The 21,192-nt window shown below is 54.3% G+C and overlaps 1 protein-coding gene across 1 annotated transcript in view; it reads left to right on the forward strand.

The window, feature by feature from the left end:
- PIK3R5 (phosphoinositide-3-kinase regulatory subunit 5) overlaps positions 1–21,192 on the forward strand; it is a 92,993-nt gene that overhangs the window by 69,893 nt on the left and 1,908 nt on the right. The window contains exons 6-17 of the mRNA XM_004712942.3: positions 9,517–9,586; positions 12,286–12,460; positions 12,948–13,101; positions 14,690–14,773; positions 15,037–15,760; positions 15,842–16,004; positions 16,700–16,825; positions 17,379–17,507; positions 17,693–17,786; positions 17,923–17,999; positions 20,839–20,932; positions 21,005–21,087. Coding sequence (XP_004712999.1) covers positions 9,517–9,586; positions 12,286–12,460; positions 12,948–13,101; positions 14,690–14,773; positions 15,037–15,760; positions 15,842–16,004; positions 16,700–16,825; positions 17,379–17,507; positions 17,693–17,786; positions 17,923–17,999; positions 20,839–20,932; positions 21,005–21,087 — 1,973 coding nt within the window. The remainder of the gene's footprint in view (positions 1–9,516; positions 9,587–12,285; positions 12,461–12,947; positions 13,102–14,689; positions 14,774–15,036; positions 15,761–15,841; positions 16,005–16,699; positions 16,826–17,378; positions 17,508–17,692; positions 17,787–17,922; positions 18,000–20,838; positions 20,933–21,004; positions 21,088–21,192) is intronic.

Below are 21,192 nucleotides of genomic sequence, written 5' to 3' on the forward strand. Positions count from 1 at the left end.
CCCACTGCAGAACCCACTCTGCCACCAGGGCTCCACATCCACCCATCTACAGCTTCCATGTGTGCAGCTCAGGGATGTGGATGACTTTCTTCAAGCTGTGCAGACAGCCTCACCCGCTTGTTCTGAGTTGTTTCTCTTCCATGGCCGTGAACTTGCTGCCCTCTAAGGTTCCTCTCTAATCCTTTGAGCTGCCGTTGCCAGTTTGATCCCCGATAGTTTATTCTGAGAAGATCGTGATGCTCAAGGCAGACCTTTGCTTTGTGACTAGTTAAGCTAAGCTAGAGGACAGCTGAGCGTCACAGGAATAAAAGACTTCAAGAGGCAGGCTACAGGATTGAAGGGGTGAATATGATAAAAATTGCAGGTGGCATGAACATAAATATCAGATCAGACAAAATACCAAAAAGGCCTTTTAAAATTTGGCAAAAGTCTTTTTGAAGCAACAAATGCTCTAGAACAACACTCGTGTGCATTTATTATGTGTTTTTTTATTAAAGATTAAGAATGAGGTGTTTCCCTTTACGTCTTTGAAGGTTGATCGGGTAGAACTTTAAAAAAAGTACATTATTTGTATAAGAATAGACAAATGCAACAAAATGTAATGCTTGACACAGATGAAACATTTTAAAATTTATCATAGAAGAGTATCATCCTCAAATCAATGACAAAAAAGTGAATTGTTTAATAAATGGCTATCGGGATCATGGCAGACTCCTCGGGGAAGAAGCGGGGAAAGAGTGGCAGTTGTGACATTAAACAAATGAAATTAAGAATTTGAGGAAATGGTGTGGAAGCCACAACTGATCTCCTCTGGCCCCCAAGGTCATTTACAAAAAGGCAGAGGTTAGAGTTGACCTCCAACCTTTGTTGCTTTTTCCCCTACGAGAATTCATCGCAGTAGTCCCAGAGAAATCCCGAGGAAAGTTAACAAGTTACAATTCAGGATCAGAAATGCTCAGGATACAGTTGTCCAGGCGGAAGAGCTTCTTCTTTGCCGTGCCAGCAGGCAGGCATCTTTTGGCAAGACCTTTGATCTACACCAAAGGGCTAGTAAAGTGCTGCTTCCTTACTTTGCAACGGATGATGTCAATCTTGGGTTGGGGGAGGGTGTCCTCTGTGGGAGGACTGCTTCCCAGTTTCAAGTTGAACCAGCTGGCTCTCCTCAGCTGAGCACACGCTGTGCCCTGAGATATTTTTGTGGCTGACTGGGTGGGAACTCTTTTCTGGGTAACCCAACCAGCAGATGTGGAGCCTTGGGGTGGGCTGTGGTGAGGCCCAGAACCGAGGGGCAGTGAGAGTCGAGACCTGGGGACAAGAGCCCCACCGAGCATCAACTGGAGGTGGCAGTGGGATGGGGGTTCTATGGCCTCAGAGCCTTTGTCCCCTGGGCCTTCCCTCCCCTCCCCATTGCTGTGGGCAGCGGGGGGGGGGCTGTGCTGGGCTCTGCTGTGAGGTGTGAGGAAACCTGTTGGCTTAGGAGAAGGCGAGAGCCTGGAGAGAGATGCTCAGACCCCTTTATCTGCTGCAGAAACGTCCTCTCTGAGGGAGGGAAAGTAGGACCCAAATAGGAAACCATTCACTCTCCTTCGTGTCCGGGGACTATTTCCAAACAGTTAAGCGCCCCCCGCCCCTCCCGCCAAAGATAGAGTGAGCCTGTTTCCAAGACACACTCAACTCATTCAAGAGGGGCCAGTAGGACTATGGAGCTGAGGGAACCATTAGGGCCCTCAACAGAGAAAAATCAAATTCACTGCCACGGAGTTGATGCCAGAGACCCTACATGACAGTGTAGAACTGCCCCTGTGGGTTTCTGAGAGTGTAACCCATTCCAGGAGTAGAAAGCCCCATCTTTCTCTGGCAGAGCAGCTGGTGGTTTTGAACTGCTGACCTTGCAGTTATCAGCCCAACGCTTAGAGCTGGTTCAAAAGGCAGCACGAGAAATCAATCTAGTCCGTGGGGGACGAGGGAGGGCAGTGCTGGATGGTGCTGTAGGTGAAGTGTTGGCTTGCTCACTGCAAGGCTGTCGGTTCAAACCCACCAGCTGCTCATAGGGAGACAAGACGAGGCTATGTGTTCCCTTCAAGATTTAGTCTCAGAAAGTCTACAGCAGTGGGTTGGGGTTGGGTTTAGAAACGAGATTATAAAGCTTGAAACTGAACTGGCTAATAGCTGTTTTTTAAAAACCAAATAGCTGCCTCAGGTGTGTCCCTGTGGAAAAGTCCCCAAAAGTTTTCAGTGGTTGATACATATATCTTTTTAAGATCATTTTATGAGGGGCTCTTACAGCTCTTAGAACAATCCATACATCAATTGTATCAAGTATAGTTGTACGTTAGGTGCCATCATTATTTTCTAAACAGTTACTTTCTATTTGAGCCCTTTCTATCAGCTCTTCTTTTTACCCTCCCTCTCCCCTCACACTTTCGTGACCCCTTGATAAATTATAAGTTATTTTCCTATCTTACACCGACTGCGGTCTCCCTTCCCCGGCAGTTCTCCCCCCCTGCCCAGCCTCTCCCCACCTTACCCCTACCCTCCTGGTATCAATACTCCCATTTCTGTTCCTGAGGGGTTTATCTGACCTGGATTCTGTGTGTCCTGAGCTCTTATCTGTACCCGTGTACATGTTCCTGTCTAGCCCAATGTGAAAGGCAGGATTGGGGTCGTTACAGTGGGGGGTGAGGAAGCTTCAAAGAACCAGAGGAATATTGTGTGTTTCATTGGTGCTATACCGCACCTTGATTGACTCCCCCCTTCCTTGTGACCCTTCTGTGAGGGATGTCCCATTTTCTACAGATGGGTTTTGGGTCTCTGCTCCAACCCCCCTCGTTCTCAACAATATGTTTGTTTGTTTGTTTGTTTGTTTGTTTGTTTTGGGTCTTCTGGTGCCCATTACCTGACCCATCGACACTTCATGATTGCACAAGTTGGTGTGCATCTTCCATGTGGGCTTGTTGCTTCTCTGCTAGATGGTCACATTTGCTGGTGCACCCGTCTTGTCTTCAGTGATCGTGCCCCGAAGGTGAGCATCACAGCATGCCAGGTTGTTAGAACAAAGTGTTCTTGTGTTGAGGGAGGGCTTGAGTAGAGACCCAAAGCCCGTCCACTTCCTGAATGTATTGCCATATAAATATATGTACCTAGGCCAATAAATACCTCTATTGTTAGGAATTAATACAGTTACATAAGTGCACACCTCTGTTTATATCTCTATCCATAGCTTTGCTTCCTAGTTCTTCCCTCTGCTTCCGTTTACCTCCTCCTTTCCCGCCATCACGTTCGAGTGGCTGACATTTTTGAAAGATCACGAGGCCTTTCTGTGGAGGTGCCTCTGGGTGGACTTGGACTCTACCCTTTCAGTGAGCCACAACACTTGTTAACTGCGTAAGGGAATGAAACTGTGATTTGGGGGTTGTCTTTTCTGCCAGACACAAATCACTCACAGTTGGTCACGCCTCTCCTAATGAGTGAACCTCATACTTTATGAAGCCTGAGGCCTAATCCATAGCGAATTGTAAATCAAACACATCGCTTGCTTCTTCCTGACCCTTGAGGATCCCTGGGGGTGCAGTGGGAACCACTCCTTGGGAGGAAGATGAGGCTATTCGCACCTGTAAAGGTGGACACCTTGGGAACTCACAGGGGGCAGTTCTGTTTTGCCCTGTGGAGTCCCTGTGAGTCAGCATCACAGTGAGTTTGGTTTTAATATGATCTGACCCTCACTTAAGTGCACTTGTTAGAAAAATGGGTTAGTATGGTTTCCCCCCCCCCAAAGGGACCGTATGTTGTAGACTTGGGTTTATTTGTGTTTGTTTGGGGCCTTACTTCTGGATTTTTTTGGACCCTGATGAGTTTTCTTACCATCACCCTGCGGCTGAAAGAGGTGGCGTGTGGGCATGAGAGAGGGCTGGATGGAAGCCAGGGAATGTGGTCTCAAAGAGAGGGGAGGGGAGAGAAGAGGAGGGGACAGAAAGAAAAGGGATCAGAGGGAAGGGGAGAGAGGAGGAGAGGAGAGGAGGGGAGGGGTGGGGAGAGGAGAGGAGGGGAGGGGTGGGGAGAGGAGAGGAAAGACGGAAGACTCCCTGGTTGCCAGTACTTGGCACCAGACTGCCCTGGTTTGAAATTGCGGTTCTTCTGCTCGCCAGCTGACGGGGCCTTGGGTGAGCCAGTGCCCTTACCTGAGGCTCAGAGTGCTCGGCTGGAATAGAGGAGTAAGAATGCCTGCCTCTCAGAGCAGCGGGTAAGGAGTCATGCTGACCTGGACATCAGAGTTCCTGATGTTGTTTTCTTTGTTTGCTCTTTAAAAAACGGCATTTATAGGACAAGGGGGAAACAAGTATAAGATGAAATGGCAATCTAAGAAAAAGATTTGCAACCGACAGTGAACGTACCCAACTCACTCAGGTTCTTGTCGAGCCTGTGTGCAGCTCTGGGAAGGAGAGGGAAGGCCCGGATCTCAGCGCAGCCCTGGGTGGCTGAGCGCACCGTTCACGTGCTGACCAAAAGGGTGGAAGTTCTAGTCTGGCCTCAGGCACTTGGGGACAAAAGAGCCCTTTCATCTATTTCACAAAAAGAGAAAAATAATCCACCAGTGAAACCCTCCCAGAATCCAGCTCTGCTCTGACCATGGGACCGGGCCAACTAGATAGCATGGATTTCACAATCCACTAGGGAGCTGTGGCCCACTGTTTGAGAAACACCATTTGGGGTGTTCTGAAAGAGACAGGTCCTGGCACAGTCACAGGGCGAACATGACAGGGACTTGGGGAGCTGGGTGCTCCACCCCAGGGAGCCCTAGGAAACCGGCTGCCATGGCAACAAGTGAAGCAACTCATCCTGCTTTGATGTGGCTGGGTGACAGAGGACACCAGCCAAGGGATCAAGCCCGTGCGCCTCCTCCTCCTTCGGGACCTAGAGCGTGGCCCGCCACCTCCACTCTGGGGGAGACAGGAAACCTCATGTTGATGCTGCTGGTTCCCGCCTACCTCAGCCCTCTTGGGGCTCAGCCCAAGTGTTGACTAAATCTCCTTCCTCCACATACCCAGGGCCAGATTTGAATGAATTGACTTACCATGTTGAGCAGCAGAGAGGGCAGCGTTCATGTGCGAGTTTCTCTACAATTTCCAGAACACACAGACCTCCGTGATCACATCTCCCCAGAACACAGCCCTGCGGGGCTGGAAGGACAATTTCTACGCAAGCAAAGCTAGGCCCGGGGCAATGCAAAGCCCCTTGCCCACACTTGGAAGTCCTAATGAGTGAACCTCACAGGAAGTCCAGTGTGAGAAGGAGTCTGGGCCTCTTGGGATGACAGAGACCATGGAGAAGAGGACTGAAGAAGGAAGACGGGAGACCCGAGGCATCTGGATGGCTGTGTAGCTGAAGAGTCCTGAACATGCCCCAGACCCCCAGAAGAACGAGCCCATCCATCCTAGAAGACCTATAACCAGCAGGCTTTGTAGAAGCAGCGATGGCGGGCCTTTATCTTGCTTGCTTAGGACGTGTTATCAGGAAAGACCCGTGGCCAAGAGCCGTCATCGTGTTTGGAAAAGTAGAGGATCCAGCAAGCATGAGGGAAACCCTTCATTGTGCTGGACCGGCACAATCACTTCAACAGTGGACTCATATACTGTGCTCATGACGATGGCGTGGCCCAGGCCACATCTCTTTCTTTGTGCGTAAGGTCACTCGCTTTGTGTGTTGTAAGAGCCGGTGCCTACTTAACAGCCACGAATAGCAACCCCCAATAGTCTCATTTTGGAAGACTGGAATTCCTCCCTACTTCTCATTCGCCCCGTTGTTTCTGAGTGTCAACGTAGCACCTTGTACGAGGAAGACAGTCGACTTACCTCAGTCTGCCCAAGAATCGTACAACAGCCTAACACTGACTTATCTGTGTGTCCCTCTCACTACCATCGATTCGATCCTGACTCTTAGTGACCCTGTGGGCCAGGGTAGAACTGCTCCTGTGGGTTTCTGAGGCTGTAAGTCTTGACAGGAGTAGAAACCCTTGCCATACTCCTGAGTATTCCCTGGTGGTTTCAAACTGCTGGCCTTGGAATGAGCACCCCAACATGTAAAGTACCTGGTGCTTACAGGGAGGGGTAAGGTAGACAAAACTCAACTTGTCTCGGTCAGGAACTTGACCTTCACCATGACCGCTTGATGTCCTGTCCCCAGGCTTCACCCCTATAGCCTGGATCCTCTTGACTCCCCAGGGGCCGTGGAAGTTCAGGGACAGAATCTTTACGGTCCATGCAGGTGACCCAGGCTTGGGTCCCAGACCATGCACCTCATGCCCAGTCTCCACCCACCTGTCAGTGGAGCTTGCTTGTGGCTATGATGCTAACGAGGTTTCAGGGGAGCTTCCCGGCTGGGACAGAGTAGGAAGAAAGGCCTGGCAGTTGACTCCTCCAAACAGCCAATGCAAACCCGATGGAGCACAATGGTCCAATCCCCTTGTGAATGAAGTCACTGCCTTTGGACTTCGTGCTTGCTACAACCTGACACAGGCACATTTTCCGGTTGATGTTCAGCCCTAGGGCCAGTCTGCATCAATCAGAGCAGGTTGTTCCCTTCGGCTAAGGTGACCAAAGAAGGGTATGGTCTAAGATCCAGGGGACAGAGGCTTCCATCAGCTCTAGCTCCATGATCCAAACTCCATGTGGGGTTGAGGAGTAGCCCTGGATGAGGGAGCATACCCCGCTGTCTTGTAGGATCGTGGGAGAGATTTCTGACATCACAGAGAACACCAGCAAGTGAGGGGTGGGCAGTGCAGGGTCTACGCCCAGCTCAAAGGAGTCAGCTGGCACAAAAGCTTAGCGGAGCAAAACCTCTCTTCACATGGCACTATACTTTCTAATCTGTTCCCAGCTCAGGCCCAGCCCCACCAATCCATCCCCTCCCCGCTCCCTGAAGTCACGTCTCGTGAGAGGCAGCGGGGTCCATGATTGAGGAAATGGATGATTGTCTTAGGATAGGCCTTAGGATAGTTCCACCTCTTGATCATAAACTCCTCTTAGTGATGTTTGGTATCCTGGACATCCATCGCCAGCCAGACACCCTCCGAGACACCCTCTGAGTCAGGGTGTGCCAAGAGGTGCAGTCGGTGGTGTTGTCGTTAGGTGCCATGGAGTCCCTCGCAACCCATAGCCACGCTAACGTGCACAGAAGGAAACACCGTTGAGTGCTGCACCATCCTCACCACCGTTCTTATGTTTGAGCCCATGGTTGCAGCCGCTGTGTCTGTCCGTCTTGTCCAGGGCCTTCCTGTTTTTCACTGCCCTTCTGCTTGAGCAAGCGTGCTGTCCCTTCTCCAGAGATAGGTCTCTCCTGAGAGCACGTCTCAACAAGAACGGGAGACGAAGTCTCGCCCTCCCTGCCCATGGAAAGCGTTCTGGCCATACTTCTTCCGGGACAGACTTGTCTGCTCCTTTGGCGGTCCCTGGTCCTTGCAAGATTCTTCGCCAGCACCACAATTCAAATGCATCCGTTCTTCTTCACGCCTCCTTATTCAACATCCAACTTTCACACGCATGCGAGGTCATTGAAAATACCACGGCTCGCGTCAGAGGTACCTAAGTCCTCAAAATAGCATCCCTGCTTTTCAAGACTTTAAAGGGATCTTGTGCAGCAGAATTACCCAAGGTAATTTTTGGACTGCTGCTCCCATGAGCGTTGGTTGTAGATCTGAACAAGAGGAAGTCCTTGACAACTTCAGTCTTTTCTCTGTTGGTGATGAGGTTACCTATTGGTCTAGTTGTGAGGATTTGGGTCGTTAGATGGAGTTGTGATCCATTCTAAAGGCTGCAATCTTTGATCGTCATCAGCAAGTACTTGAAATCCTCCTCACTTTTAGCAAGCCAGGTTGTGTCCTCTGCATATCACAGGTCATTAATAAGCCTTCCTCCAATCCCGATCCTGCATACGTCATATATTGCAGCTCCTCTGATCACTTGCTCAGCATACACCCTGAATACTACGGTGAGAGGATACAACTCTGACACACACCTCTCCAGATTTTAAACCATGCCGTATTCCCTGGTTCTGTTCGAACAACTGCCTCTTGACCCATGTACATGTTCCAAATGAGCACAATTAGTATTCTGGAATCCCCATTCTATTCAAGGCTATCCACAGTTTGTTATGACCCACACAGTCAAATCCCTCTGCATAGGCAATGAAACACAAGCAAAACATCTTTCTGGCGTTCTCTGCTTTTAGCTAAGACTCTGACATCAGCAATGACATCCCTTGTTCCAGGTCCTCTCCTGAATCCAGCCCGAGCCTCTGGCAGCTCCCTGTCAGGGTCCTGTTGCAACCATTGTTGGATAATTTTCAGCAAAATTCTACTTGCATGCAATATGAATGATATTGTTCTATACTTTGAGCATTCTGTTGAGTCACCTTTCTTTGGAAGTGGTACAATTATGGATCTCTTCCAGTCAGTTCGCCGAGTAGCTGTCTTCCAAATTTCCTGCCATAGACGACAAAGTGCTTCCAGTGATTCATCAGCCTGTTGGTATTCCAGTTCTGTCTATAGGTGTCCCTAAACCCCAGCCTTGGCTCTGAATCTAACAAAAGGGATTCCCTTCTTATTCCAGCTCCTGCCTAGTCCAGGGCGACGGTCATGAGGACCCCCATCAGCCTGGCCCGGCCACCTGTCAGCCCAGCCTGGCTTCCCAAGTGATTATTCCCGATAACGTCTGCCCCCGAAGAATGGGGAAAGTTCTGGCTTATTTCTTCTCAGCATGCTTGGATGCAAAGGACCAGCCAAGCTGGCAGTCACCTGAGAGAATCTGTGGGAATTACGGGCGGTGAGGTGGGGAAACGTGGGAGCTCTCAGTACCTGGCTTGTGCTGAGACTGAGGGATGGGAGAGGATGCTAGGGAGCAGGAGGATGAGATGGGAGCAGTAAGAGGAACCTGGGAATACTCAGCCAGCTCCCAGAATGCCTTGGCTGGCTGTGTCAGGGAGCAAACAGGGTGTGCAGCACTTTGAAACCCTAGAACTGGGAAAGGGCTCAGAGGCCACAGTTGATTCTACCGCTTTCAAGGGGGCCTGCGGCCCAGCACTGTGCCCGAAGCCACACAGGAGAGTCAGGTAGGAACTGAAGCTAAGTCCTTGAGTGTTTTTCCCTTTAAGCCAGTCCTCGCTTCACCAGTCTGTCCCCGAGCCTCAGAATCAGGCCTGGGGAGAGTGACCAAGAGGGCGATTGGGTAGAGGGGGGAACAAAGAGCAGGAATGAGATTCAGGACAGAATCATGGCCTTGGAGGCTAAGGTTAAAAAGCAGGATGGTGGGGTGGGGTGGGGTGGGATAGGATTGTTTCTGGTGAGGAATAAATAAAACGAAATCCCAGACACATAGGAGCGAGCCCAAGATTACCTCCCTTTCTCCCAGGTTCTCTCAGAAGCTTTCCGACTCAGGTTACCTGGTGCCTGGCTTCCTGAGAGGCTCCAGAAATGACCGCCGAGGGAACAAGTCAACCCACGGAGTCGCTTCTTTTGCCCCACAGGAATCTCCTACCAGAGGCTGGTGAGGGCTGAGCAGGGCCTGCCCACGAGGAGTCAGCGAAGTTCCACCATGTGAGTGTTCCTGGGAAAGGAGATGGGAGGAGGGACGGGGAAGGCCGAGAGGCCGTCTATGGGTGAAGGAGGACTCACCCTTCACTCCCTCCCCCTTCATCGCTGTATCTCCTCCCACCCTAGCCCTGGCTCTACTAGTGGTCGCCATCATGTCACTGGGGGCCATGAGTGGTTCAGTGGCAGAGTGCTCCCCTCCTATGTGAGAACATCAAGCTGAGTTCCCAGCCAATGCACCTCGGGCTGGGTTCCCGGCCAATGCACCTCGGGCTGGGTTCCCGGCCAATGCACCTTGTGCGCATCTACGTCCTGAGTCTGTCATGGAGGCTTGGGTGTTGCTCTGATGCTGAACGGGTTTCAGTGGTGCTTCCAGATTAAGAAGGACCAGGCAGAAAGGCCTGATGATCTACTTTCAAACATCAGTCAGTAAAAACCCCGTGGCTCACAATATACTCTGATCCACAACCCCTGCTAGGGATGGCATAGGATCCGGCAGGTGGCATGTGGCCTGTTGTGCTTGGGGACGTCCCAAGTTGGAGCCGGTTGGACAGCAGCTAACAGCACCACCACCTTCATGTACCTGCGCTCCGACCACAGGGTTCCTAACCGAGGTCCATGGACCAATCAGCCTCCCACGACCCCAGAAGTCACAGGGGAGATGTTGTGCGCACATTTCTTTTTCTTGCACCGAGGGTTGAGATTCTTAAAGAGGTCTGAAATGTTAAGAGAAAAAAGGATTAGCAAGCCCAACCTACCACGTCCGCAGCATCCAGTAGCTACCTTTTCTCCGTTTTGCAGATGGAAAACTGGAGACCAGAGAGGTCCAATCACTTCCCTTGCAATCCCACAGCTAATCAATGTCTGGCACCTCAGCCTGACTGGGAAGTCCAGGACCTTTCCACGTCTTTTTTTTTTTTTCCTGCCTGGTATTAAAGCAGTGCTTTCCAACTTTTTTTTTTTTTTTTTTTTTTTTGGACTGAGGCCTACAATTAAAAAAATGAAAAACAAACAAAAACCCCCAACCTTTTACCTACTAGCCTGGCACACACCTACACTTAACATCTGAAACAATGTCACGAAATGAAACTTCCCCTGATCACACAGGGTGAGCTCTGCCCCAGGCCCTTCAAGTGCTTAAAAACAAACATTGATTTCATCACCCACCAACGCTGCCCTTTGGAAAGTTCTGGAGAGAACGCCATCCATTCAGAGGCATCTAAGGCAGCTTTCCGGTCTCTGCGGGCTCAGAAATGACCATCCCCCCATCCTCTCCCTCCTAAGCCCCTGGGTTTCATGACACATCACTAAGCAAATATTCCTCCAGCTCCTTCTAGGTCAGCGGTTCTCAACCTGTGGGTTGCGACCCCTTTGGGGGTCGAACGACCCTTTCACAGGGGTCGCCTGATTCCTCACAGTAGCAAAATGACAGGTAAAGGGGAGTCTCTCAGCAGGCGCTGCTGCGCTTCTCCTTTAAGATACTTGGGTTGACTTAGCTTTGGAGTTGACTTTCTCACCGCAGGGAAGTATGGGCTACCCCTCCTCGGGGGTCTCGCTGCTCTCTCTGAGGACATCTTCCCATGCTTGTTATTTGATGGCCATGTCAACTAAGTCCACAAGGACATCAGCCTGGATGGCCCAAGGGTCCTAAATAATAAAATGCAAATCCAACAGAGGGAACGGCATCAGCGCGTGCACTGGGAACACGCGGGCGACAGTAGAAGCCCCAAATCCACATGCAGGGTCCACACACACACACAAGCAGCCCCCAGCGAAGCCCCGCTGAGGGTCGAGGGATGGGAAAAGCCTCACTGTCAGACAGGGCACCGTAAGGCAATTGAGGCAGGTGTGGTCAGATTAAAGTGTAATACTTAGTTATTTGACCTTCCTTTCGACCCATTCTAAAACGGTCTCAGTGTTTCATGGTTTACGCTTTCCTTTTTGATTGAGGGTTTTCCATGTTTTGTCTGGTCCTTGTGTTTGTTTTCTTCCTGCCTCTTTTGTGTGATTTTCTATATTTGGAATTCAGGATAGGTAGAGCTATAGAGACAGTAGCTGGATCCATGCTAGGGGGGTGGCGGGCGGTGGGGGAGTGGAGGTTGAAATGTTGGGTGGTGATGAATGCACAAATCTTCATATGATTTCATGGTTAAATTCTGTAAAGTGTGAAGTGTGTGCCATCAAGCTGTTTAAAAAGAAATACGTTTAATGAAAAGTTTAAGGTAAATTTTACTTCAAAGAATTGAATTCCATTTTGAAAAGGCCCTGATGGTAGAGTGCTTACGTATTGGGCTGCTGACCCCAAGGTCAGCAGTTCGAAACCATCAGCTGCTCCTCAGGAGAAAGATAGGGCTTTCTACTCTCATGAAACACTACAGTCTCAGAAACCCACAGGGGCAGTCCCGCCTCCTCCTACAGGGTCTCTGAGTCAGAATTGAACCTGATGGAAGTGAGTTTAGTTTTTCAGGTTTTGAAAACTTACAAGAAAAAAAGGTCAAAGGCAGACACCAAGTTTCCTCTGGGAGTTAGTGCCCTTGAACGTCACCCCACCCTACCCCTACCCTGTGTGCCTGCACACACAGGTAACCTCTCTGGGACTGAGTACCACCAGGTGTGAGGGTGCGGGCCCACGTGCTGGTGTGCTCTGTTGTCACCTCCCCCCTGTCACCCCGAAGTGTCCACAGCCTTGTCCTCTGTGCCCCCAGCACTGTGCTGTTGCTGAACCCCCTGGAGGTACAGGCTGAGTTCCTTGCCGTGGCCAACAAGCTGAGCACGCCTGGACACTCGCCTCACGGCGCCTACATCACTCTGCTCCTGCACGCCTTCCAGGCCACCTTCGGGGTCCGCTGCGACCTCCAGGGCCTGCACTGCAGGCTGCAGGTACATTCTGGGAGCCCTGGGGCCTAGCGCTGCTTTCCCCCCACAGAGCATGTCTCTGCCCTACCCCAGTGGCAGTCTCCATGGGACATGGTGGGCCACTGAGAGGGTTTCTATGTGCTGGCACCATGGGGCGCCCATGACTGGTGCCTCTGAAGATGGTTCAGGCTGGAGGGGGTAGAGGATGGGAATGAGTTTTGGGCTGAAGCTAGGAATTCCTGAGTTCTTGTCCTGGCTTACTGGTGGTCCACTCTGTGGCCCTGGGCAAGTCCCTTCCCCTCTCTGGACGGCAGGGATGAACGTTGAAGTCCTTGCTCTCAGGACCACTTTCTGGGCACAGGCAGAGGGGAAGCGAGCTGGCTCCCTGGCCATCGGGGTGGAGGTGGGCGATGAGACCTGGGAGGGCTCTGAGGACAGTGAGCTCCTCAGAGCTGGGTAAAGGTAAGTAGTCAGACCTAAGAGTAAACCCTGTCTCCTTCTGGGCTTATAGTCCAAGACCCTGGAGGAGCTGGAGGACATCTTCATGGAGACCACAGAAGCTCAGGAGCTGGCGTCTGGCGTCGGAGAGGCAGCGGAGGCCCGGCAGTGGCTCAGGACCAAGCTGCGGGCAGTGGCAGAAAAGGCTGGCTTCTCTGGCATTTTAGGTGAGGTTCTTAGGAGAGGCTCAGCCTGCCTTCCTCCGCGCCCCTTCTTGCTCCCAAGGCAAGTGGTCCAGGTTTGTCTGGCGGCTCTGCTCCACATCGTCACACAGGGACCTGGGTTCTTTAATATCTTATTGCTCCGCCATGCTCTGGAGCAAGGTTCCCATCTACAGGGCTAGGATTGGGTGGCCATCGCATTCCAACTTGTGGGAAGAGGGAAGGAGAGCATGGATAGAGGGCAAGGGGGTTGTGTAGCTCAAGAGACTGCACACCTCACTTTTGTCACGTGGCCACAGCGCTTGGTCCTCCCATCTGTACAACTCTATGACCACAGAAGGGAAACCAATGCTGGAAAGCATCTAGTGGTCCTATCACAATATTTGAGGAGCCCTGGCGGTGTAATGGTTATGTATTGAGCTGCTAACCACCAAGTCAGCAGTTCGAAACCAGCAGGCACTCTGCGGGAGAAAGATGAAGCTTTCTACTCCTGGAAAGAGTGACAGTCTCGGGAACCCACAGGGACAATTCTACCCTGTCGGGTAGAGCCACGATGAGTTTGAAGCAACTCGACGGCAGTGAGTTTGGTTGGAGTATTTTTTAATCACAATACTGAGGAACCCTGGTGGCATGATGGGTTAAACATTGGACTGCTAACCACAGGGTTGATGTTTCGAACCTCCTGGCTGCTCTGAGGGAAAAAAGATAAGGCTGTAAATCCCATACAGATGTAGTCTCATGAAACCCCAAGGAACAGTTCTAAATTAATCCTGTAGGGTCCCCCTCAGTCCAAATTGACTTGCTGGCCGTGGGTTTGGTATCACCCTAGTGAGGGAGTCCTGGTAAGTGCTGAGCTGCTGGCCCAGAAGGTGGGCGTTTCCAACCCACTAGCTGCTCTTCAGGAGAAAGATGCATCGTCGCCGTGTTTCTGTAACAGCTACAGCCCTGGATGCCCCAGGTGGCAGTTCTGCTCTGGCCTACATGGCTGCTATGAGTCAAACTTGATAGCAGCAGGTGGGGTGTGCCCTTATCACAATGCTGGTCTTTCTGGGTGATTCCAACAGTTACCACACTCAGCTGCTACACAGAAAGCTGGAGGGGCAAGGCCACCCAGAAGTGCCTCTGCAGAAAGTCCTGGCCTTCCGCTCTGGAAAGCCTGCCATTGATAATAACCCTCTGGAGCACCTTGCCACTGTGGCACCCACGGGGTGGCCATGTGGTGACATTGACTCAGGAGCAACTGGTGGTGCCAGACCACCGTTCCTCACCAAACACTGACTCGATCGCTCCATTCTCGCCCCATTTGGACATTGTCGGCGGAGCCTCAGGGGTTGTGAGTTGGCCACATGCACCCAGCTGGTCAGGGACACCAGTGGCTAGATGGTGTGCTTGAGGGAAAAATAAGCAAACCCCAAAACAAACACAGGCCATCTCATCGGGCTGGGAGCCAGGCTGCCTCATCGCTTCTCACCCAGCCCCCTGCCCCACCCACCCAGCCGTGGCCTTGTGCGGCCCCTTCTTGCTCTCAAGGAGATGGAGACTGGGCCACCAGTCTCCTCTAGGCCCCTCACTCTTGCCTCCCCTGTTCTTACAGACACTGAAAACCCGGGCAAGCTCCATACCATCCCCATCCCGGTGGCCAGGTGCTATACCTACAGCTGGAATCAGGACAGCTTTGGTAAGGAGCCACAGGGACAGCTGCCCCTGTGGGGGTTCTCAGTCCGGTCTGTAGCTCCCACTCTGGGAAAGAACCTTCCCACCTGGGCAGGCTCGAGGTCCAGCAGGGGTTTAGTGCCACACACCTGGCCTGTTTCTGTCCTCCTTCTCGTTCTCCCATCCCCCCACCCCCCCTATGATGTGTCCAAGCCGGTCCCCAGAAGGGTGAGCAAGGGAAGTCAGAGACAGGAACCCTCGGGTGACACCTCCCCCGCTTCTCGGCAGACATCCTGCAGGAGATTCTGCTCAAGGAACAGGAGTTGCTCCAGGCAGGGATGGTCAGGGATGAAGACGAGGAGGAGGAAGAGGAGGAAGGAGAAGAGGCCGAGGAGGAAGTGGACACCCGGCACTGTGTAGAGAGGGACTCCCTGCTCTCCACCAGTTCAGCGGCCTCGAGAGACTCCACTCTGTCCCTGGCCTCCTCCCAGGCCTCGGGGCCTGCCCTCTCCCGCCAGCGGCTGACCTCCTTCGTCTCGGGCCTCTCGGACGGCATGGACAGCGGCTACCTGGAGGACGAGGTGGGCTTCCCCGAATGGCCCCCGAAACCTGGCAGCCAGGACCGCAGGGCCCAGCGTCGGTCGGGACCCAAGTTCAACCGGATCTATAAACTCTTCAAGAGCACCGGCCAGCTGATGCTGCGGAAGGACTCGCGAGGCCTGGAGGGCAGCGGGGACGACACCGGGCTCCCGCTGCGCCGTGCTGGGAGCCTCTGCAGCCCCCTGGACAGCCCGGGCCCGCCGCCCTCCCGGCCCCAGCGCTCCCGCTCCCTGCCCCAGGCCAAGCTCAGTGCCCAGCTGCCCAGCTGGCTCCTGGCCCCCGCCTCCCGCCACCAGCGCCGCAGGCCCTTCCTCAGCGGGGACGAGGACCCCAGGGCCTCCACGCTCCGGGTGGTGGTCTTTGGCTCTGATCGGATTTCGGGCAAAGTGGCCCGGGCGTACAGCAACCTGCGGTAAGAGCCGCGGGCGGTGGGGCGCCCGGGCGGGGCACCTCGGAGACCTGGCGTCTCACCATGCCCCTCTGCCCGTGCCAGGCGGCTGGAGAACAATCGCCCGCTGCTCACCCGCTTCTTCAAGCTGCAGTTCTTCTACGTGCCGGTGAAGCGGGGCCACGCGACCACACCCAGCGCCTGCCCGGCCCCTCGGAGCCAGACGCCCCCACCCCCCACCGACTCCCCGCGGCACCCCAGCCCCGCAGTAGGTCCCAAGGTCAGATCCAAATAGGTGGCCAAGTAGGGTGGACCTAAGTGGGCTCCCGTTACCGGAAGGGGCAGTCACCAATCACCTATGCTTATGGGGCCTGGGGCCCTGCGAGCTGTTAACCAGCTTGGTTGCTAGCCAACCGGCTGGAAGTTCAAGTCTACCCAGAGGCACCTCGGGAGAGAGCCCCGACCATCCCTTTCTAGGGAAGCAGCCCCTGACAGCCCGGTGCAGCACAGTTCTGCCCTGACACACCAGGGGGCATCGTGAGGCCGTTGCCTGGAGGCAAGTGGTGGGGCTTTAGTATGCTTTCTGCACGGGCCAAAGGACCAGCCTGGCGCTGTTGCTTAGGCACCGGGCTGCCAAGGTGAATTCATACCCACAGCTTCCCTTCAGGAGGAAGATGAGGGTGTTGGTTCCGGTAAAGATTTCGCCTGGGGAACTGTAGGGTCACTAGAGATTGGAATGGACGCCACATCAGTGGCTTCTTTGGGTCTATGCCTGGCCCTGGCTCCCACGTGTGGCCCCCTTTCCTCCAGCGCTGCCCTGGGCTGGGACATATACTAAAAGTGGTCAGCCCTTTCCAAAAGCAAGAGAAGCTTAGACTAGGACAGAGTGGCTGCCCGGGTCCTGAGCCTGTCTGTGCTGGGCAGGCCTTTGGCACCTGGAAGGGACCCTTCCTCTTGTCCCAGCAGCTGGGCTCCGTGCCCTGGGAGGACAGCACCAACGATATCTCCCACTACCTCGGTATGCTCGACCCCTGGTACGAGCGCAACGTGCTGGGCCTCATGCACCTGCCCACAGAAGTCCTGTGCCAGGTAAGTGGTGCTGGGTGCGGGGGGCAGAGGGGCTCACTGGCTGAGGGCACTGGCCTCATTTAGCTAGAAGACCTGGGGCTTGGGGTATCCAGCTGGAGGCCCCCCTAGGGGGCCAGGCCTTACTTGAAAACGATCAGGGAGGGGAGGTTAGGGGCAGGGCCAAATCTGAACTCAAGAGAGGGTGGGGCAAGGGCTGGGGGCGTGTCCATCATAGGGGAGGGGCCTCCAAAGTGCGTGGCCTGACCCGGGTTCCAGGGACCTTCGTTTAGCCACCTTCCTCAATTCCTCGGAGGCCTGCCCCTCGCATGAGGAAGGGGGGCGGGGGGCAGAGGGAGGGGAGTGCTGCCATTCTGTTTCTCCAGTCCACCTGCCCATCTCCCCCGACCCTGGTGGTAGACCTCTGCATGGCTCATCGTGCCGGCTCCCTTACTTCCCCTTGTGCAAGTCTCATCCACCTGCATGGCCGCCTCTCTGCTTCCCTCTTCTTGCCCTCGCTCTCATTCGCCCCTGTCTCACCACGACCACCACTCACCACCCCCTCCCCGCCCGCCAGCAGTCCCTGAAGCCTGAGTCACAGCCCCTGGCCGGCTCCCCAGCCCAGCTGCCCATCCTGGCCGACATGCTGCTTTATTACTGCCGCTTCGCCGCCCGCCCGGTGCTGCTGCAGGTCTACCAGACAGAGGTACGTCTGTCCACCCACCTACCCACCCCAAGCACCTCCTCGCCCAGCTCCCCAGAGCTCTCAGTGGCCCTGGCAGGCTCTGCGGGACCCACCGGCCTCCTGCAGCCCTGCACCGGCCTCGGAGCAGCCTGGTGGGCAGGCCTGGGGAGGGGGTGGTCCACAGTGGTGCCTGTGGCTCTCTCCAGCTGACCTTCATCACCGGGGAGAAGACCACGGAGATCTTCATCCAGTCCCTGGAGCTGGGTCACTCGGCTGCCACCCGGGCCATCAAGGCTTCTGGTGAGCACTGGGGAGCCCAGATGCAGGCACAAGGGGGGTCCGGGGGAGGGGGGAAGGGGAGGGGCAGGGTGACCTGATCTGTGTGGGGATGGACAAAGTGAGAGGGTGTGTGAAGGGTCTCTTGGTTATGGTACAGGTCCTGGCAGTAAGCGACTGGGTATTGATGGCGACCGGGAGGCCATCCCGCTAACACTACAGATTATTTACAGCAAGGTAAGTGTGGGGCGAGGCCCTGGCCCTCTGCTGACGGAGACCCCAGCCCTGATGACCTTGGGCCCTGTCTTTAAGCTGGGAGGTGACAGCGGGCTCGCCGGACCCCCTTGGATGCTGAGGGAAGCGAGCTGTGCCCTCTCCCACCACCTCTGTGCTCCTAGCAGCTTCCAAGTGACTTGCTCGGGGGCCTGAGGGGCCTAGCTCTAGGACTAGGGGTGAGCGTGGAGCCAGGTGGGACTTCTAGAGCCAGCATGAGGGAGAGGCCAGGGTTTGTGGGGCCACTGTGTCGGCTGGGTGCATGTCGGCCTGTGTTCACAGATGAGAGAGCTTCTTTTCTGTCTTCTTTCCTCCAGCCATTCAAAATATCTTTATTGGTGATGCTGTGGGTTAGGCATTGGGCTGCTCACTGCACTGTCGGTGGTTCAAATCCACCAGCCGCCCCACGAGAGAACGATGAGGCTGTCAGCTCCTGTAAAGACTCGCAGTCTTGAAAACCCTATATCGGGTTGTTATAAAGTTGAATCGACTTGGTGTCAGTGGGTTTCACGCAGCGCTCGCTTCTGGGAAAAGGAAAGAGAAGACAGTAGGGTGTAGGGGGAGGTTAGGGCCCCCCATTTCACTCTGCTAGAAGAGGAAGCCCTGGTGGCATAGAGGGTTGCACGTTGGGCTACGAACCTCAAGGCCAGCAGTTCAAACCCATCGGAAAGCCGAGGCTTTCTGCTCCCATAAAGAGTCACAGAAACCCACAGGCACAGTTCTGCTGTGCCCTATAAGGTTGCTGTGACTTGGAACCAGCTCAGCGGCAGTGAGAGCTGGGAGACAGACACGGAACAAGTGAACAAGGAAACAGTCCCTTTACAACACGCCACATGAGGCCAAGCAACTAAGAGAGCTGCTACAGAGACGCCGGCTCCAGGAAATCTGCAGTGGGAAGTCAGCAGGAGGGGCCAGCGTACCCTGGGCGCTGACTGGGTGCCACCTACTGTGCCCCCACGCTGTTCCACGCACAGGAGTGAGTAAAGAATGAGCATAGACCCAAGAGACTGGTAGGGTGGTTAGTCATGGGCCGGTGGGGTCCACATCCTATAAAAGCACAACAGTGACAAACAGCACGTGCAGGACCGTAGGAATCCCTGCGGGACGGATCCATCTCCAGAGTCAGGGAAGCTGGAGAAGGCCTCTTTGAGAGGAGACCTGGAGCTGATGTGTGAAAGACGGGGTGTTCGTGAACCTGAAAGAGAGCCATAGACTCTCTCAACGTAAAACAAAAAAACCTCGCTGCCGTCCAGTCAATTCCATCTCACGCCTACCCTACAGGACCGGTAGAACCGCCACTGTGGGTTTCCAAGACGGTAGCTCTTTACCGGAACTGAAAGCCTCGTCTGTCTCTGGTTTTGCATGGCTGACCCTGCAGTTCACAGCCCAGCATGTGCAAAGGCCCTGTGGTGTGGGGGAATGTGCACCTCCAATGGCAGTGAAAGACGGGCAGAGAATCGAGTGGGCACGTGAGGATGTAAAGGAAACCCAACTCGCTGCCATCGAGCCAGTGCCACCCCCTGTGGGTTACCCACACCCCCTGTGGGTTAGCCACCCCTGTGGGCTTCTGAGAGGGTCCCCGTTTATGAAAGTAGAAAGCCTAGTCTTGCTACTGTGGAGCTGCTGACCATGCGGGTCGTAGGCCAACGCATGACCACTACACCCCCAGAGTGCCCCCAAGAAATAGGCGCATCCAGAATACCAAGGGCAACAAGGGGGATCTTGGTTTAAGAGCAATGGATATCCTGGAAGGGGTTCCTGTGTGGGGTGGGGTTGAAGGGGCATGGCATAGTCAGGGTCAAGGTTTGGTAGGCATCCTTTGTGGAGAAGAGATGGGAGGGGTCCACGAGCCTGGTGGGAAGGCCCATGAGGAGGGTGGTGTGCCAGGAAAGAAATGGGGCAGCTGCAGTCGGATAAGGGTGCCAGGCAACCACTCCCTGTCCTCAAGGCAATGCTGACTCATAGTGACCCTATAGGATGGGGTAGAGCTGCACCTTTGGGTTTCTGAGACAGGCGGGCGGGGGTGGTGGTAGGGTGGTGGTGGTGGTGCTATTTCCGGGAGTGGAAAGCCTCATCTTTCTCCTGTGGAGCCGCTGGTGGTTTTGAAGTGCAGACCTGGCGTTAGCAATCCAACGTGTCACCCTCACACCACGAGGGCTCCTAATGAGAGCGGGAGTCTGTCTGTGGATTATCTGTGCCGCATGCTTAGCAATAGTTTAGGAAAAGCGAGGATTTCATCTTCTGCCACCGGCGGTCCTGTTCCCTGACTTAGGGGCACCAGCGAGGCCCGGGGTTGGTGGTGGAAGACCAGTGTTGAGCCTGAGGTGTCCCCAGGAGACGTGTGGGGAGAAAGACAGGAGTAGGCATTTGCATGTGTGGACCTGAACTCTGAGGTGAAACAAGGCGATTGGGGCATAGGTGGTCATGGAAGAGGAAGGTGGATGGGATTTCCTAATGGAGAGCAGCCTGGAATAAAGAGAACAGAGGCCCTGACAGAAAGCCTTGGGGACTCTCATGATATTATGGTGGCCGGGGGTGTTGGGGATCCCACAGGGCAGAGAAACAGCAGCCAGAGAGGTGGTGAGAAACCAGCAGTGCACCACACCGAAGGCCCAGGAGTTCTGGACCACGCCCCTACCCCCACCCCGCACCCCACCCCCGCCAACTCTCAAGCCACCACAGCCCAGCCCTCCCACAGGGGTTCATGAGAGCCCACCCTCTCCTGGCGGGCCTGGAGCCTCCTCGCTTTGGAGAAGGTGCAAGTGCGGGGGCTTCTGGACAGGGGGCTTCGCTGCACTTTCAGGGCGCCATCAGTGGCCGGAGCCGCTGGTGCAACATGGACAAGGTCTGCACGTCCGTCAACCTCAGCAAGGCCTGCCGGAAGCAAGAAGAGCTAGGTGAGCGGGCGGGCAACGGGGCTGGTGATCTAGAGAGTTCAGAGCCTGGCCTAAGCCCACCTTGCCCCTCAGACTCCGGCGTGGAAACCTTGACACTGACCCTGACTGAGGTGGTAAAGAGACAGAACTCCAAATCCAAGAAAGGCTTCAACCAGGTGAGTGCTTTGCTCCCCTTCCAGGTACACCCCCGCAGATGTGTGTGTGTGTGTGTGTGTGTGTGTGTGTACATACCACAGGAGATGCCCTGGAGTGTGTGTGTG

The sequence above is a fragment of the Echinops telfairi genome, unplaced genomic scaffold (assembly GCF_000313985.2).
Source record: "Echinops telfairi isolate 266 unplaced genomic scaffold, ASM31398v2 ScPeMD7_2010;HRSCAF=2546, whole genome shotgun sequence".
NCBI classification, from domain to species: domain Eukaryota; kingdom Metazoa; phylum Chordata; class Mammalia; order Afrosoricida; family Tenrecidae; genus Echinops; species Echinops telfairi.